Below are 20054 nucleotides of genomic sequence, written 5' to 3'. Positions count from 1 at the left end.
TTGTTACCAAGGGACAGTCTTGTTAGCATTTATAAAGTATGTCTAAGGCTCCCAGGTAGCAGGCCTTCTCCGATATGTAGCACTCTGTGGAATGGCTGGGATTGAAGCGAGTACCACTGGAAAACTCGATCAATAAGCCTTCTCCTGCTGCCGTTGTGATGTTGGACTTCGATATCACTTCTCCGGCATCCCTAGTCTGGTTCGTGCTCATTCGGATCTTTAACTGCTCCGGTAACTCATGGAACTCGGTGAGATTTGTGGTGGCGAAGTCGCTGCCAAAGTTGAGGACGATAAGGAAAGCCCGGCGGAATCCGTCCAACTCTCGGAGGTAGGAAAAGACGTTGGCATCGGCGTGGACATAGCAGAACCAACCACGGTGGAGGGACAACTCTGACTGACGCAGGACACTCAGGAAACGGTATTGCTCTAGAACAGAACCTCCTTTGTACTTCTGGGCCTGTGCAGGGAAGACAGAGCAAGGAATGTAAGCCAAAGAAAGCCTTCAGCGCCTACAGTGAAGGAGCACAACAGATATATTGCGATATCTAGTTGGAGACCAAAGTGTTGGGCAGAGCAACCATCCTTAAAGGGGCTACGAATTGTCAAATTTAAATTGACTTAATTTAAAAACATTAAAAAATATTTCAAGCAAAAGTGCCTTTACTTAGCAAGATGTCCATCAACTCCCTAGTTTTTAGTCACCTACAGGTACATGGAACGTGACTGTCTAAGAGATTTCTGTGTGTATGTGTGTGTGTGTGTGTGTGTGTGTGTGTGTGTGTGTTTTTCTCCCACTCCCTCTCGCCCAGCATCAATGGCCTCAGCCAAACCTCTCAGGTCTGGAGAAAAGGCTGTGGCGCTTCACATACTGTACCTACCTCCACATTGACAGTAATGTGGTTGGGGTGGACAGGCAACCAAGTGTTGTTGTTCATGTTGTTAAAGCCGGCAGTTGTTCCATTAGTCCACTGCATGGGAGAGCGCTGGGGGTCCCGACTGGCGCTCTGCAAGAAGTGATTGAAATGTACTGTTTTCCCGTATACTATAACACAAGTGTTCTCATAAGGGTTTGCACTCGGACCCACATTTTTTATCATAAAGTGAAGACCTCAGTATAATATATGTGAACATACACAAAATTCCGGAGCAGTCCTCCTTTATGTATTGTGTGGAAAAAGCTTACGCATGGCATGCCTGTTATCTTGGAATTTAAATGTACTGTTAGGACAGACCCAAACTTAAAGTGTGTGTGTGTGTGTGTGTGGTGTACTGACCTTGTTGAATTTCCCCGCTGGGTCCTGGATTTGGCTCTCCAAAACGTTGACGTTCTCCATGCCGATCTCCTCGCCGTAGTAGGTAGTGGGCGTGCCAGGCAGGGTCAACAGCAGCATGTTGATGACGCAGATGTAATCCTGACCTGCACTGGAGGCTATGCGAGGCATGTCATGGTTCCCTACCTGGCCACAGGAGCAGTGAGAGAGTGGGATTGAAGTGAGGAAAAATGAAAGCCAAAGAGGGACAACAGAGAGAGTGAGATGAGTTTGGGTGAGAGGTAGTATAGGTCATTCAGGCTGTTTTAATACATATCATTTGTTTGTTCGTAGCTTTGGCCATATATCGTACATAAACATAGTCTTTACTTTTAGATTTTGTGTTTTGTTATGGTAGGGTTGGTGATGGCTGATTTAAGCTGCTATGCGGCCCTCACACCTACGTAAACACAGCGGATCCGAGCAATATGTCTGAGTCATAGACATACCATTGTACCGGTCTGTCTGTGTCCCTTTAATGCCCATATATGGAGATCTCTGTATCTGTCAGTCCTTGTCCCTTTAATGCCCATATATGGAGATCTCTGTATCTGTCAGTCCTTGTCCCTTTTATGCGCATATATGGAGATCCGTGATGTCATCAGTTTAAGGCCATGTATTGGAATGCCCATATATGGGCATATTGGTTGGATCGGCGGTTCTGGACAACTGGATATCCGAACAACTTGATGGCGGGCGCCGCACTCCATCGAGTCCTTGCCGATGCGTGTGCAGAGTTTGAATTCGGTCGGCCCCATATACAGTATGAACATTACCATATAGGGGCTTAGCGGTTGGATCTGTGGCCATAGACAACCGTATCTGTCTGTCCTTGTCCCTTTTATACCCATATATCGAGCTGACTGATTTGTTTGCCCCTGATGCCATGACGACACATTGAGGTTAGACAACACACTCCATATTTGGGTGTAGCTGCATTGGGAACTCCTTATATGGTTATGGCTGAGTCATAGTGACATGAGCGTGACGACGTGGTCTGCCGGCCAGCCGGTCCTCCCTTAAGCCAATTTTAATATAAGATTATTTTACTTCGTTTTAGTTTGTTTTGTAAACACACGCCTTGTTTTTACTAAAATGTTTTTCCAATTCTAGTTTTCATCATTCGTTATTATTTAGTTATAATTATAACTAATATAATTATAATTATTTGACTATAATAACCCTGGATCTGACCCCTACTTACCACCCAGTTGGGCCACTGCCCTGAAGGCATGTTGTCCATCCAGAGATGGACCAGACGTTTAGCCCACCAGCCACTGGTGTTCTGGGGCAGGTCCATCAAGTAGAAGTTAAAAGGGAAGTCACTCTCTTTAACCTGTGGAGTGCCATAGTACATCATGGTATTCTCAACCTCCTGGTAATCATATGACTCGGTCACCATGAACCTGGTAGGCGAAAGACAATGTCACAGGGTACGATAATATTAGTCATATGCGAAACACGTAGTTCAAGTAACATTCTGTTAGGTCCAAGTTAAGTGTAAAGTTTGGATTTGTTGGTGTGTGATGCACTCATTCAACATCTGTTGGTCTTTTTTCTCTGTGATATAACTTTTCTTAGTGGTCCACCTGCACATATTGTACATAACTTTACATTTGTGCACAAGACCTCTTATGTTTTGTAAAACTGTATTGAAATTTGGTAATTAGAACTTTGCATTACTACAGCAAATGCACAGTAGAGTTATTATATACAAGGATATGAGCTGGGTATACTATACACTGAATGTGTGAAAAATGTATAAATCCAGAAATATGAAGAATGATCAGAAAATATAATTACACTTTCACTCTATACAATCTAACTCTGGTGCATTGACAAAGATTGCCCTCCCCACCCAGCTTCACTCCCACAATCTTTTGTATGGATGCTCATCCAAGCCGGAGGCACTGCGGAGGATTCAAATCCCTACTCTCCCCAGTGGTGAACAGGAACTTTACCCCTGCGCCACCTGAGCGCCATTGAACGTTCATATTCTATACTCTTAGTTACACTCCCATACCTATGTCTGCCAGGCTCCCGGCTGTAGATGTCCATTTCTGCCCTCCACTCCCTCAGCAAGTCATGTAGACCCAGCTGGCTGGTGGTGTAGTCATGGTGGAGATCCCACCACGTATCCTTTAGAGAGTTAGTAAGGAATATAACATGATTCAGTTACACTAGGCATACATGTGACAGCTAGTTACAGTAGGTATTTGGTGGTGTAGACAAGAGGTCCCACTCTGATGTTATAGGCCACTGGTTCTCATGTCAAAAATAAAAAACACAAAATATTTTGTTCCAGGGACCCCTCAGAAGCAAAGATTTGAGTTTCAAATGTTCGCTTAAATATATATATATATATATTCAAAGGTTTGCACAAACTTTCATGATTTTTCAAAAAATAGCAGATCTACAAGCTCAGGCTAGTGTTGAATAGCCAAAGTATAAAAGGCTAAAATTATTGTGATGCTATATTAACACATTTTGCTGGGGACCCCCTGGAACCCCCCCAAGGACCCCTGGGTTTGAGAACCAATGTTATAGGCTTCTAGACAGAGTTGCGGCTTTAACAATGTTGCTACCAAGGTTCTAGTTAAGAAGAGTAACCATTTGTCACAGTGAAATAATGCGGGTGAAGTCATGGCAGAAGTTCTAATGTTTTATAAATGTATTGATCTAATACTGGGCAGAAAGATTTGTTCTAAACATAAAGTATCTCTAAAACTACTGGCTCGATTGTCATGGAATTAGCCATGCACCTTCATGGCCCCTCCTGATTTTGGAGACCCAATGGCGTTTTCTGTAGCACTGTACCCTTAAGGCCAAAATGTCTAATTAAATTATAAGAAAACAGAATGCCCGCAACACTCCGAATTAACAAAATGTCTCAAGGTGCACGGCTCAACAGTATAATGAGACTAAGAAAACAGCCAGCACTAAATAAATGTCCTTTCATTGATTTATTTGCCTCACCCAGAAAAGCAACGGACACATTTCGACCTGATCGGTCTTGGTCAGCGTTGTTCTTAGTATAGTGTGAAAATGTAAAATTACTCACAAAACTCAAAATCTAATGGGGTGATTGGTATGAAACTTAACACACTCAGCAAGGATGAACTCTTCAGATTGTGTTAACTCCATGGCCTTTCCTCTAGCACCAGCCTTAGGCCAACTTCCACTTAAACACAAGTTATGTCAATATATAATGGGCAGAGTACCATGAAACTTCATGAGTGCATTCATGCTCCCTGAAGGATGACCTCTAACTAATGACCCCATGACCTTACCTCCAGTGCCACCCTCTTGCCAAAACGTCAATTTTACACACAAGATCTCACAATCTACACAATCTAGGCAGGTTTCAGGGTGAACTTTGCTGATTTTGGTAAGCCTTGGCCTTTACTCTAGCACCGCCCAGCATGATCTCGAGCTTTTAGACTCTTGTTTTTCATATAGTATCATATAGCTTTCAAAAGACTCAAACAGGCCTTAAACAAGCATTTTATTTTTTGGGATTCTGAACAGTTACAATAGTTTAATATAAATGTGAAATGTACTATTCAAAAAATATGCTAAAATGTCAAGTCATGTGCTAATTTTATCTGCAAAGTTATGGAATATCTGTCAATACAGTATATATGCATACATTAAAGTCCCATAAGTCCCTGACTTCATTGTCAGAGCCATTGAGAGGTCATGGACAATAAGACAGAAACAAAGGAAGAATAACTTCAAACCAGGTTAAGGCTGAAAGGGAAAGAGACAGATAAGGACTGAGTAAATCATTCAGTTGACAGCAACCAGACTGGCCACTCAGTCTCAGTGTGTAATTCTGCAGCGGTCATTAAATCCCACTGACTTGTTAATCCACTGAAATATGCCTCTACTAATCTCCTCACTGTGAGAAATAACCGCAGTCTCTCTATGGTACAAAAACTCTTTCGAGGAGTTCAGTTCTGCACGGAGCAGCACTATGAGCAGCATGAACAGGATGTTTTCAAGGAGGGCAGTAAAATCATCCCCAGCCATCAGCCTGAGAAAATAATCAGTGGCACTGAAAGTTAACGTCGTATTTTTCTACCTGCTAATGTAGAAGGTTCTACTTCCAAATAGCTACTGTACCAGTAAAAAAACAAACGTCCATAAGACCTGAGAGCATTTTTTAACTCTTGTTTTATATCAATTTGTGACTGTCAAAAGTATTAGTTCTATGAAGCTAAACACAGCTCAGCCATTTGTCTGCTCACAGGGGATTATATATCACATTGTAGATTGATGCACCCTGGCAGGTCCAGAACACTGCCAATTATGTCTGAGTTGGTCAGACTCCAGCAGCGGTATACAGCTTCCGCATTCTGAGAAAGTGGCGAAGTTCAACGTATGGAGAAGAGCGATCGCTGCCCTGTGGCAGGAGGCAGAGCCAGCAAAAGGCAGTGCGGAAAAGTTTAGAAAAGTTCAACTTGGCCGCTGCCGCTGGGGGCGGTGAGACAGAGTGGCATCTAACCAGCTCGCTGTGATCTGTAATAGGCGTGAACCAGGTGTACCCACAAAAGATCAACATCAACTTCGTGTGTGTTTTTCAGACATTTTGAACACCCATTCGCCAAATCGCTATCACTGTTGGTGTGAATTCTGCATAAGTGACCGAAAGTTAGTGGGAATTTGATTCCCACTGAGGATTCTTCACATGCTGTGGGTTAAATTTTATGTACAGCATCCATTGGTTAGAAAAGAAAGAATACGGCCTGGGCCGCAGCGTGGCGGTCCAGGCACCCTAGGCTGCAATGCCAGCCTGACAGCGTGTCGCGGGTTCGACTCCCGATCCCGACGACCTTTGCTGCGTGTCACCCCCCCATATCTCTCCCCATTTCCTGTCAGTCTACTGTCATCTATCAATAAAGGCAAAAAAAAGCCCCAAAAATATCTTTAAAAAAAAGAAAAAGAAAAGAAAGAATACCCCCACAGGGGTGCAGCGGTATTTTGACCAGATCCCTCGACCACATCATTGCAACACTACCAAAAGGAAAAGGCCTGGGGAAAAAAATAAGTAAAAACCATCAGCCGTGAGACTGTCAGCCATGATGTGTTAAGAGGTGAGACTCACTGCCGTTTCGTTTGGGTTGACCAGCGGCTCATCCCTCAGGTGTTTGGCCTCCAGGAGGTGTTGGACCGCATCCATGCGGAAGCCATCCACACCTTTTCCCATCCAGAAGTTAATGAGGTCCTGAGAATCACACACAGAAGAATGCTGAAATATTTCTTTGTAGACTTCTGCCTTCTTTTGATGACCCATGATAGCCTGTGTGAGAAAGAACCTAGATCCTTGACTGATTAAAATGTTTGGATATCAAACCAGTTGATTGGGACGAGCATGTCTAATTGGGGATAGAACAGTTAAGGTTATGTAACGCTAACACATGCACGCACGTACATGCGCACGCACGCACGCACGCACGCACGCACACACACACACACACACACACACACACACACACACACACACACACACACACACACACACACACACACACACACACACAGTGAGAGAGATAGCAGGATGGTGTGTATGTGTGGCTGCAAGACAGAAAGAAAGAGAATGGCAGAGAGACACAGATACTGTAGCACTGAGAAAGGGAGTAAAGAGCGAGACAGACAGACAGAAAGTATGAGACAGAAACTAAGAGAGGTGTTTGTGTGAACCTTGATCCCAGGCATCTGTGTGTGTGTGTGTGTGTGTGTGTGTGTGTGTGTGTGTGTGTGTGTGTGTGTGTGTGTGTGTGTGTGTGTGTGTGTGTGTGTGTGTGTGTGTGTGTGTGTGTGTGTGTGTGTGTGTGTGCGTGCGTGCGTGCGTGCGTGCGTGCGTGCGTGCGTGCGTGCGTGCGTGCGTGCGTGCGTGCGTGCGTGCGTGCGTGCGTGCGTGCGTGCGAACTTACAATCATCTCTTTGCGGACATTTGGGTCTCTGAAGTTGAGGTCTGGTTGCTCTTTGAGGAACTGGTGCAGGTAGCACTGTCCTCTAGCTTCATCATAGGTCCATGACGAGTTCCCAAACACACTAACCTGTGGGGAGAAGAAGAGAGGACATTAAAGTGTGGAGCGTGAGTTGAAAGACATGATATATGGTGGGCTGAGCTTGATACATAACAGATTTCCCAATGAAGCTATGCCCAAATATGGAGTGTGTTGTCATAGCATCAGTCAGCTCCATATATGGACACAAAAAGGGTATGCCCATATATGGGCATATACTGATGACATCAGTGATCTACATATATGGGCATATTGGTCCTACAGTACATGATGCAGACAGAGCGATAGAGCCAGCATGGTGAATTGTATACCAACCCAGTTGTTAGGCCTGTGGTTGGTATCGTTGCAGTCGGTCCAAACATAGTAGTCCTTGTAGTGTTCGACTCCAGCCCGGCTCTCGTTGAACCAGTGGTGTTTGTCGCTGGTGTGGTTAGGGATGAAGTCCATGATCAGCTTCAAGCCTGAGTGAGGTTACAGTAGGATATATCATTGGCTCCCAACCAATTTGTTACTCGAGGCCCAAAAGAGGAATTTGGTGTCATGCTGGGATCCAAACTTACAAAATAAATTATGAATTAACCAAATAAGCCCTGTTTAATAGTGAAAATAGCCAGTCTACACACTTATAGAGGTGATCTACAAGCTCACAACACATCGCGATCTGTAGATCGAAAACAAATTATTTTCACACAAAAAAAACATCTTTTTGAATAATGCCCAAAATGGGGAAACCGGGTTTAAAGTACAGAATAGAATTTGCCTCTTGGAAATGTATGCACAAAAAGTACTGATATAATGTAGTAAATAAATAAATAGATACAAATTCCTTACTTTTTGTGTAGTTCATGTATTTGCAATAATAATGTGTGGTTATGCCCCAAAATTACCATCCCACCACGCATCCCCAAAGCCATAGACACATCACCTCAAAGATGCACCTTTGTTGTGAATTTCAGCAAGGAGCTCCTCAAAGTCCTGCATGGTTCCAAAGTCTGGGTCGATGTCCCTGAAGTCCTCCACATCATAGCCAAAGTCCTTCATGGGAGACTTGTAGACGGGGCTGATCCAAATTGCCTTGATGTTGAGGTACTCAAAGTGGTGCAGGTTCTCCCTAATACCTGCATATTAAACAAAACCATGAAGTTAATGATAGAACAGATAGAACAGGCCATGAAGAGAAGACCTTGAATACTGATGTAGGCCTAGTTGTTGCAACAATCAGTAGCACCATTAGCAACATGTCCTGCATTTCATTTCCTTCAGTGAATCTAGTTTAAAAAATAATAGCTGGAAATAACATGGTCATAAATCTGCTGTCCCTGCTGTTGTTGCTGGTTTATTGCCCCTGAGGCCACTCTATAAAAGTGAATGAAGTGTAAAGTGCAATAAAACCACTCAGTCCAGCCTGCATTTTATGCTTTTTGGTTTTGCATTGCCACGTGTATTATAATATATAAGTTGTTTGTTAACTCTGCATCATCAAACATGAGGGAATTTCTTCCTTCTACTGTCGACTCTGGAAACAATAAAGCATTAGCAATAGAAACCATTAAAAGCAATAGAAATTGTATAATGGTACCTATGATTTTTTCCCCCTACAGCAGGGAAATTATTCAATATGAGTCTTTTCTTTTCTCAAGATGTTCCCAGCTCTGCATAATGATACCTATATATACCTATTGTTGCTTCTCCCTTGTCAAACCAACCAACAGCAGTTCTTGTTGAGAAAAGTATCCATACCTAGATTTTGATTTAGTCCTATTTAGGCTACTTTGTAAATATAAAGTCCTGAGTACGGCTGAATCTTAATTAACTATGGAACGTCTGTGGAACTCGGCTTAAACAATATTGACACTGCAGCCATCCTATAAAAGTGAGTAGCTGGAGTATAAAACAAGAGCCATAAAAACATTTAGTGTCAACCTATGAACCTATCAGTCAAGCTTGTCATTCTCATAACAGCAACAGTGAGTGTTACAGTCACAATGACCAAAACGTCCTTCATGTGTTGGGTAGGCTAATGTTAAAAAACATATTTAATTCAATTCTATCTGTATTTCAGACCCTGGGAGATCCCATGTCAGAATAAAAAACAGCACAATAAAATAAAATGAACTAGCTGTTTATTTAATGACATCAAAATAGATTAAAACGATAACACCTAAATCATCTCATAATCCTTAAATGTTAGAAATCATGTGTGTTTTACTCAAATGTGTAGTTACAAATGCTTTGTTTCCAGCTGTGGGCCTACACTATATGGGTTAAATTATCAACTTCTTACCTTTCAGGTCTCCGATGCCATCGCCGGTAGTGTCCATGAAGGACCGGGGGTAGACCTGGTAGATCGGGGAGGCCTGCCACCAGCTCAGACACCGAGGAGACAAGGCGATCACGGTTATCGTCAGTGCCACTAGCACAAAAGTGCAGAGGACCGTCAGCCAGAATAGGATCTGTCGGGGCACCTGGTACCGGGCCTGGCTGGAGTACAGCAGCAGGACCTCCTTGGGCATCCCTGCGTACGGCTTGACCTGTGTGTACTCTGCGCTGTCTGAGCAAACGTCAACGCCGGCAGAGTCCCGCTTGTCTCCGCCAGTGGTGGTGGGTATCTCCGTCACTGAGGCGTTGCCATCCTCCCGAAAGCCCGGGTTTTGGATGCACTCTTCCAGCTCCACACTGTTGCTGGTGCCATTGGGTCCCTTTGGGAGACTCATGACCAATGAACTAAATACAGAAAATAAACCAGGAATAAAAGCGTGTCGGATGTGTGGTCCCTCTCTGCGGTAACTTGAATACTGAGACTGTGTGGCAAGAGTCCTCACTCTCAGTAACTCACAGGGTCACAGTGCAACTCTCTCACCAATCCCCGTCTCGCCGTTGCTCTCCCTCCCTCCCTCCACACACTCACACTCACACTCACACACACACACACACACACACACACACACACACACACACACACACACACACACACACAGCAACTGAGGAATGTGGGAAACTGGAGAGTTGTAAAGGAATGGTTAGAGATTAATCTGGTTGCGCTCTTAGCTGGAGTACTGTGTAGTGTAGTTAATCTATCTGGCATGCACCACTGCCCACCACATAACCTTTGAAGGCTCATACATGTGTGGCATAAACAAATAATGAAAAATAAACAGAGTATGCTGGAGGAGGAAATTATTGTACTGAAATAGATGACACATCTCAAAAAGGCATACGTACATAGAGTACAAAACATGAGGAACACCAAATACTTGTCAAAGACATGAGATGGCATAGGAAGAAATAAACCATATAAGAACAGTTAAACTTAAATCCATTTTTTATTGAAGATTATGTTCACTGTATGTTCTGAAACATCACAATATCATACTGGGAAAGTAGCAGTAGCAAAAAAAAAGGGAGAGGGATGGAAAAAACCCTGGGTAACTCCATCTTCCAATGACCCCCCCAAAACTGACCTTTAGCACACTCTAAAGGTTAATATGGAGGGGGGGGGGGTCTACAAGTGTAAATGTCATCGTAATCTCAATCGGTCCTCAAAACACATTTTCATACTCAGAATGGCAAAAAGCATTTGAATAAATAAATCTCAATAAATGTTAAAATCATTTTGTTATCAGTCAATCAATACTTGCAGATAGCATGAGCAGATACATAGACAGGAGTGGCTTAAGAGCACCAAGAGTCATTTTCACCCAGCAAGCCCCAGCTAGTAGCCTACATGTCCAATTTCTCTCCTGTAATTCCTTTTATGGCCCATGTGGAACAAAACATGAAACTATAGTTTCCATGCACTGTCTCAGTGTCTTTACGGTGATTCAAAGTCAGCTAAAACATTAAACATTGCTACAGTTAGGAAACAAACTGCTTTGGAAAATTTGCTTTACATCTTGGGGAAATAATCCATTTCAAAATACTCCTTAAAAAGAAGGCTGATCAAGGGGAAGTCATCTTTACAAAACCTTGCATGTGGCTCACATTTTATTCCACCATCAAAAACAAGGATCAAGTAGATTCTATTCCCGAAAAAAGGAGGAGCTGAGAGCTCCTTTCATCATTTAATGATGGATGATAGCAAGTGGCACAGCAGTGTATCCAGTCCATTCAATGGGGTTATAGCGTGGAATGTGGATAATAGGTGATTTACATTGAGAGGGGAAAAAGTGTCTCCCTTGCTTCCTTCCTTCCATTTGTTATAGCTTAAACATAGCCTAACAACCGAGGACAGTGTTCAGGAAGATGAAATCTTGCACAATGTTAGAAAAGTTGAAAAAGCATAGGAGAAACTGAGTCATTGTATGACAAAACTCTTGGATGAATGTTTTAAAGAGTAACCAAACCCACATCTGTGTGAAGCCTGGCATAATAGTGGCGAAAAGAAGGGTACTGAAGTGGCCATCTGCTATTTTGATGCCAGGTGACATCATTATCGGTTACTCTGGCAACAAATCCAGCCAATAGCAAATGAGTTCAGTACCCTGCTTTTCACCATTACCTGTCTGGCTGATGTCAGCTTTGTTAATTTTGTTTTGTCTTCAAGGAAAAAAGCCCACTGTAAAATTCTTAATAGAAAAATGAACTACCACAGAATTAAAGGTACTGTAAGTGATTTTTGTGTGTGTTAAATAGCTATACCTTCTAACAGTAATCATTGTTAAAGAGTGTTCAGGTCTCCCAGTCTTTCCAGCTCTTTAGTTAAGAGAAAATATATTTTCAGATCGGGATACCAATATCATCCAATTAGGAGAGAACTCATACAAGATATACAATTGAACTTTTTAAGTATTTTTTTCAGGCTTTCTTGCCTTTATTGATTGTTACAGTGTAGAGACAAGAACCAGGTAGAGAGTGGGGTCGAGTGACATGAAGCAAAGGCCCACCCGGACCAAAAATCGAACCAAGGACTCGCTGTCAGTGTGTGGTACACACCTTAACCACTAGGCTATCGGCACCCCTGGGATTTTAAGAACCACTTCACCATTAGTGTGAACACTAATGTTAGGCACGTTTTTAAACGTAAATGTCACTGCTTTCATGAATGTAATTTGGGAATGTTATTGTTATTGTACTTGTTTAGATTAGAGCTTCATGCATGTCCTTTTTGTAACAGAATTTTTTAGGTAGATATTTATATTTGTATAGAAAGGTCTAACCAGGGACTGGGGTCGCAAATTAGCCTTGGCTATAAACCCCTTGTACAATTGCAACGGTTTCATGTTTTTCTAACTGATTCATTGTTTTTTGTATTGTCCCTGTCAAATAAACATATAAAAAAAAAAAAAAAAAAAAAAAAAAAAAAATTTTCAATCCATCTTCATATAATTGATCCTCAGTAATGCTCAATAGAAGCTTGTACAATTTCTGTGCACTCACTCACTGTGTCTCAGAGGGATGTGAACAGTTCTGAAACCTGCCTACCACTGACATCCGTAGGCAGGTTTGGTAATAAATTACAAGCTATTAAATGTAATTATTTATGAATGCAAGAACAAGAACTTAAATTTCAGCATTCTGGCTTTCCAGGAAGGGGAAGGCCTGAGTTTCTATCAGCTTGGAATCCCCATCAATGATGTCATTGGTAGGCAGGTTTCTAAACTGTCCAAAGCCCAAGAATGAGACATAGTGAAGATGTAAATTGTGCCATCTTATAATGAGCATTAGTGAGGACCAATTATATGAAGATAAGGTTGAAAATGGGTTAGGTGCTCCTAAAAAAACAGTTTGTTTTAACCAAACAAATATCACTTAGAGCACCTTCAAGTCCAATGTATATGTGTATCCCTTTGATTTGAGCATATTTTATACCCATCTACAAGTCAATTCTACTTCATGTTGTGCATTTACCCACGCTGAACATGCCTGCGGAATATTTACCCCACCCAACACAACCCCCACTTTACATAAACATATTTTTTCCTCAATCAGAAAACATGCCCCCCCCCCCTAAAAATAAGAAACATAGTCCCAATAAAACAACACAACCACAATAACAAAATAACTACACATTCAAGTACCTTTGTTGTATGGCACCAAGGGTTTGTGTACCACAAGGACATTACCAAGCCAGGAAGCTCCATTAGGCCTATCCTCTTCCAATACTGCTGGTTCAGAAAGCATGGGCAGATTTGCCATGGAGTGACTGAAATACAAGTGTACTTTGTGTATATCATCTATCGTAAATGTGTCTGCTGAAAATGTTATTACGCACATAATATATGCGCGTGTATTTCCACCTATATGCACATATTTATGTTTCCAAAATGCTGAAAAGCAGAAGCTTCATGAACGAGTTGCGTTTCCTAAGTCGCTGTTCTTTCATGTGGATGAATGGAAACAAAAGGCTCTTTTGGACTGCGAAGTGTAACCTTCCATAACATGAAACTTTCCAGAACCCGTCAAAGTCCTGCAAATAGACGATCTACAAGCTTGAGCTTGTAGATCTGCTATTTACGAAACATTTTGAAAGTAGAAGCTCTTTTAGTACCACCTCCTGAGGAGGGCCCAAATTAGGTTCTGTGGACCTTACATGTATCTGAAACCGAGGCAAAGTGTATGGAAACAACCTGCGAAATACACAGTCACATGGCACAATGCGTTTGGCTTAGTTCTTGTAGTCAAAAAGAGACAAAAGTTTACATTTGACAGTGTGAAAACAGTTTCTTTGCAGACTGATGAACATAACAAAACAATCCCCCTTCCACGCATCTCTCCCAAACTGTAGTTCAGTGACATTTCATCGTTTCCACACCTCTCTGAGACATCATGGTGGCAACAGTACATAACAGCATTAAAACAAATTATAATAATAAAAATTGTAAGGTGAAAACAAATAAGTAAATCATACAATATTTCTGAGCAATCGATTTGCGTCTGGAAAAGATAAACAAAAACAAGATCCCACCGCAGGAATTTTTTGTTAGTCACAAAAGGCAGGCGGTAATTAGAATGTGTGTGTGTGTGTGTGTGTGCGCTCGCTCAGGAAAAGAGAAAAGGGAAGAGAGCAGGAAAGGTTTGGATTCAATCCTTTGAACGCAAATTTGTCTGTGGATGGTGTCTGTATCATACATGTATTCGCACTCTCTCTCTCTTTCACACTGTATTCACCCTTCCTCCCCACACACAACCAGGCCACAAGAAATAGCATGGTGCAGAATAAAAGTGAAAAATAAACAAATCAAAATATATCTATATATATATATTTATATATGGAATTTATATTTATATATTTTCTATTTTCTAAATTGAACAGCAGGCTGAAAAGCTTATGACTGGCACCATCTGCCGACGCAAATGACATTTTGTCTCTTATTCTATAGAAAGTTAAAGAGTCAGAGAGACGAGAGAGAAAGCGATAGAAATAGGAAGGTGTTCATAAGTTAGTAGAAGAGAGAGCAGGAGAGAAGGTGGAGCAGAAAGGTGCGAGAAAAAGCAGCCACACATTGGTTTGAAAACTTTTCTTCACGAAACGCCTCTATGCAGCCTCTATGGAGCCAAACCCAACTATTGCTTGGCTTTGGTCAGTTATGTGTCGGATCCAGCCTAGTGGCAGATGGGGACTTAGTGATAGCCACAGCCAGTCTGACTCAACTCTGGGACTCTCAGATACAGTGCTCTCCTCTTGGGCTTAGGGCTTTTATCTGGGGTTCTGTGTGTAAAGCAGGCAACATACTTCTTGCAGAAACTAAGTTCAGCATGGTCGTTAAGAACAAAATTACAGATTGTGAAGAAAGCAAACAGACACGTTGCCTTGCAAAAGTTATTTGCACTTCATGCATCTCCAAGATTTCCTAACTAGCCAAAGCTACTGCAGATGCCACCAATGCGAACATTGTGTGTGATTGGTGAGAAATTCGTATTCCATAGTGGACGGGCGGGGTCTTAACTAATGGAACGCTCAGCGCTCAAAGCCAAATCACATCGAGTATAAAACAACTTTGTCCACAGAGAACTTCAGCAAGCTGAAAAAGTTTGACTTCTTTTGAAGTATGCTGCCCGTTTAAGAGAGAACGGTTGAGACTTAGCACCAGGCTTTGGTCGAGTCCAGTGAGGCTGCGGGAGCCGAGCCAGGGCTCTGCACGATCTGACGAAGACTGTGGTCATGTTTGTAGCCTACGGTGAAAAGTTACCAGCTAATGCCCCATGCTGAAGTGGACCAGGCCTTATACGGCCTTGCTGGTGACCAGGGTAACTCGGAGGCAGTCTGGCTTTTGTGGCCGATGGAATGGATGGCTGCCAGGGCAGGTGCAATTGACATTTGTCACTTGTCCCACTTCAGCACTCCTTACGGTACAATGCCGAAAATGCAGCCAGCAAGCCACTTCCGTCTATTCGGTGTCTCACAGGCGTCCCTGGCTGGCTGACTGGCTGGCTGTCTCTCCTCTCTCAGTTGTGAGGAAGGCACCATAGAGGGTCAAAGAGTCAATGTGTCCACCAGCATCAAAACCAGGGCCGCTCCTGTGTCTCCTGTCATTTGACAATGTCAATGAAACAAGCCACCACAAAGAGAGCAAAAAATCCATGGAATAAAAACACGTGTGCCTTTGTTTCTCTTGTGTATAAATGCGATTCTATTTCCACACACATACCGTTTGTAGTTGTCCGTCCCACCCCACCATGTTCTGTTTCAGAAAAAGAAAATAAACAATCCTGTTTGGGATCCTCTGGGTCGGATGTGTTTTGTTTCGTTTTTTAAAACTGGCACTTCCGCTCCGATTGATCTCTCAGCACAGCAGAAAAAGAAATTAGAAAATTACAACGGAAGAAACAACAAAAGAAATCAAAGAGTGAATAGGGATGTGATCTTGTGTATGGTCCTGGGTTTTGTTCTTGTGCTGGACAGCTACCAGGGGTCCTCCAACTCCTCTGCTCCATTCTGCAGGAGAGATACAGAGAAGAGAAAGAGCAGGGTTGGGTAACAGGGAAGAGAGAGAGCGAGGGGAGAGAAACCGATACATCGTCATTAACCCCAGAAAGGACATTCTTTAAAGGGAAACAAACCCTAGACCTGTGTTCATTTGTTGCCCTGTAGAGGTTAAAAACCAATGTGCTAGTGCTGCTCAAGCAATGAAAAAGGTCAGCAGTCAACAGCATTGTCAAACGTGCACATGTGCACACCTACATCAATCCAAAAAAAAAGACATGTTTTAGCCTAAAATAGTTCATAACCTTTAGAGGGCAGCAAACAATCAACATTGGTCTAGGTTTTCGTTCCCCTTTAAACTCTTGTTGTCGTTTTTGTCCCAACTTAGACTGCAAGGCCAGGTTTTCCTAGAGCTGACACGGATGAAATAAGTTAAGAAAGCGGGAGCAAGAGTAGGGTGAAGCCAGGAACACTCTCAAACCTCAGAGGACAAACAACATAAATCCCACAGCTGTTACATACTATTCTTTTTTTCCTCTCTCTTTGCAGGGAGTCATACAGTGCGTGCAATCGTGGAAAGGGTGGGAGCGAGACACAGTGGTGCATGCGTGCGTATGTGTAAGATTGTGCGTGTATCAAGTCATAAAGAGACAAACAAGAGAACACTCGCTCTCTCTCTCTCACACACGCCCTTTAACTCTAAATGGATCTCCGCATGCTATAGAGTAGTTCTGAGCACAGAGTAAAGACTGATGATGGGGGAAGGAGGGGGAATATGCACAGTAGGTGGTCACTGACATGCCTGTGTATGTTTCCATGTGTATATGTGTCCATCTGAAAATGTGTACTTGAGGGTCAGGAAAGAGGGGGTGACAGTTATATATGGAGTCACTTACCAAATGAAACAGGAGGGCTGCGTTAATCAGAGGGTGAACACACAGTTAGACACGGCTACACAACCCTTATCCCAGTGTTGGTGAGGATGTGCATGTGCAACCCTTGTCCCAGTGTTTTGAATCTAACCCCATTTTTTAAATGCTTCAGTTAACTGAATAATAACCTGCTAGCATTATTAGCTAGTTTTCCTCATTATATGGAGGCTACCTACTGCCCAAAAGTTTAAAAAAAAAATGTATTAAAAAAAATGGGCCATTGGACCAAAAGCCCATTATTCAGGTTATGCCGAAAACAAACTGCCATTGCTCCAAAAATACACACACTGTGACTGCCGGCCCTGTTCATGGTGCTGAATCATCAAAACTATAGTATTGTTTATATGTGTTGGTATATCTATTACCCCCCGTTTATGTCTATATTTGGAAACCAGACTCTAATAACGCTTGTGAGTTGTGATTATTTGGTTAAATAAAACATCACGTAGACATACCTTTGCTATTACATACGTTAGATGTATTTGTACTTTATGGCTGTTTCATCCTGATAAAAGCAGCTGTAGACTATATGAACTGGAAGTGTGTATTTTTGGAGCAATGGGCATTTGCATTTGTTTTACAGATTAAGAGGCGTTACACGTTAAGTGCTATTTTAACAGCAAAGAGAGCATCGTTAACTGTATTTAAAGGACGACTTCACCCATTTTCAACCTATCTTCATATATAATTGGTCTTAACTATTGCCCATGATAAAATGGTACAACTTTTTTCTACTCACTCCTCAGACCCTCTCAGAGGAGGGCTGTCTACAGTTCGGAAACCTGCCTACCAGTGACATCATCGTTTGGCAAGTTATTTGTTTTTTCGTGAGAACAATGGCTTCCATTATAGCATACTAACTTTACAGGAATAGAAAGCCTGCAGTTTCTATTAGCTTGGATGCTCCATCGATGATGTCACTGGTAGGTGGGTTTCTAAACTAACACAGACCAAATTGACAAAAGTTTTACCATATTATCATGAGCATGGTGAGGACCAATTATATGAAGATAGATTGAAAATGGGTGAAGTCGTCCTTTAATGCTACTAAACAGTGCTTAAGATTTGTATGTGTGCACGTGTGTGTTAGAGAAAGACACAAACCAAGTAGCTAAACAGCTTTGTACTCTTATAGCTAAACCAAGACAACACAAGAGAAGACAAGCCCTCGTTCGCAACCGTGCACGCACGTGCACACACAAACAGCCAGGACAAATAGCCTATCTCCTGTGCAGTGCACATAGAAAAATAAAAGGTGAATGGTGCATTTATATAGCGCTTTTCGCCAACATTTTAAATGTGCCCACACCTTCAAACACAGACGTTGAAGAAAACCACGTAAGGCACCACCAACCTGCTCATCGGGAGCAGTTACGGGTTACACTTCGACACACAGCTAGAAGGAACAAGGGATCGAAACCGCAATATACTGGAGTCATAGTGTACCTTTAGTACAGAGAAAGGTATACCTGCATAGATCCTTTTATAATCTGTCAATCACACCAATAAGTGTGCATGCTCACATGTACATGCACACTAATAACATGCCCCTGTTGTACACAACAGAACATTACAGCACCAAAGGTCATCATAGTTACTGATGACTGGCTAATCTTGTAGGGTCTCTCTGGGCCCAGTCAACACTAACAAAATGTATTGGCTCCCTCCCTCCCTCCTCCATGCTAAAATAAAATAAAAAGACACCATGGAAGAATGCTTCCAGGGAAAAAGTACAGCAAGCTCCATGCAAACAGTGAGAAGGCATTGAAGATGAGGACCCTGGGATCCTCTCAACCCTCCAGTGCGTGACTGTGAAACCAAACCATGTCCGATAGTCTGAGAGAACCAAAGTTTTATCTGCCTGACAATACGGAAAATATATGATGTGCAAATAACATGTTGAATATTAATACTAAAGGGCAGTAATCTGAAGTATTCTGAAGTGCTTGCCATTACTGAAAAAATATCTGCTTTGTCTTGTACATTTTATACATCAGTACATCAGTTGTGTAATGCACTTCCCCTTTTCAGAAATCATCTGTCTTATTGGACCATTGCATTTGTATTGGATCATTCTATTTGCATGACGTGTGATAATGTTCTATCCTCATGAACCCTAGCGTCCATATTCTGGGTATGTCATAATAGGTGACAATAAGCAAACATTCGGTGAAAATAGCAGATCAACAAGGCTCACAATGGGTGGCATCGTGACGGGATGTGAGCTTGTAGATCTGTTATTTTCACTATTCGACTTGAAGTAGGGTTTAGTGTTTAAAGAGCTATATTAGCATCAATACACATCATTGTCTATTCACAGCTTCGGCCATGTACTGTGCATAAACCTATTTCCCATCAATGGCTTTATTTTTAGACTTTCCATTTGTTTATGTTTTGTTATTACAACATTATGAATGCAATAGTGGCCAAACATAATTGTGCAATCATTGAGTTATGAATTTTGTTTGAGAATCAGTCTTTTCTCTGGGGACTATACAATGCATTAACATTCAATGATAACAAAACAATGATAAAAATAACCGTTCAATTATATGTAGCGTATTGGGTTACACTCTCTGCAAATACATTTTCATAACATATCGAATCCAATGGCTTCCTCGAAAATCAAAGAAACCACAGTATGCTTTGGAAAATAGACGGCAGTAATGTCAAGAGTACCGTGAGTCATAGTTAATGGACGAAATATGCCAAACCATTGGTGTGGTCATTCAATACAGACATTACAACATTGCATATATTGTGCAAGTTCATACTGAGTTTTTAATCAAAACAACTAATACACTGTGCAACCCTACTACGTTCTCCACCAGGCAAAAATTATTCATTCAAACAGATGCTTGGAACCAAGGTATAGAGATTTAACCCATTAAGACCGGGAAAGCATCCGTGTCATTTT

The 20054-nt window shown here is 42.1% G+C and overlaps 2 protein-coding genes across 2 annotated transcripts in view; both read right to left on the bottom strand.

Moving 5' to 3' along the window:
* Positions 1-3: 3 nt before the first annotated feature.
* slc3a1 (solute carrier family 3 member 1) lies at positions 4-9891 on the bottom strand. Its single transcript, XM_084075910.1, has 10 exons — positions 9627-9891; positions 8281-8460; positions 7658-7803; positions 7247-7372; positions 6418-6537; positions 3334-3449; positions 2515-2716; positions 1275-1457; positions 879-1004; positions 4-457 (listed from the first exon to the last, which is right to left on the bottom strand). The coding sequence occupies exons 1-10, from the start codon at positions 9853-9855 to the stop codon at positions 23-25; spliced, it is 1863 nt and encodes a 620-aa protein (XP_083932036.1). The 5' UTR covers positions 9856-9891; the 3' UTR covers positions 4-22.
* A 755-nt stretch (positions 9892-10646) lies between these two features.
* The window catches only part of ppm1ba (protein phosphatase, Mg2+/Mn2+ dependent, 1Ba), a 29650-nt gene continuing 20242 nt past the window's right edge, over positions 10647-20054 (bottom strand). The window contains exon 6 of the mRNA XM_084076698.1: positions 10647-16217. Coding sequence (XP_083932824.1) covers positions 16185-16217 — 33 coding nt within the window. The 3' untranslated portion in view covers positions 10647-16184. The remainder of the gene's footprint in view (positions 16218-20054) is intronic.

The sequence above is a fragment of the Gymnoscopelus microlampas genome (genome assembly GCF_963454915.1).
Source record: "Gymnoscopelus microlampas genome assembly, chromosome: 13".
NCBI lineage: Eukaryota > Metazoa > Chordata > Actinopteri > Myctophiformes > Myctophidae > Gymnoscopelus > Gymnoscopelus microlampas.
The sequence above is the reverse complement of the archived record's forward strand: the minus strand, read 5'-3'. Positions and strand labels throughout refer to the sequence as shown.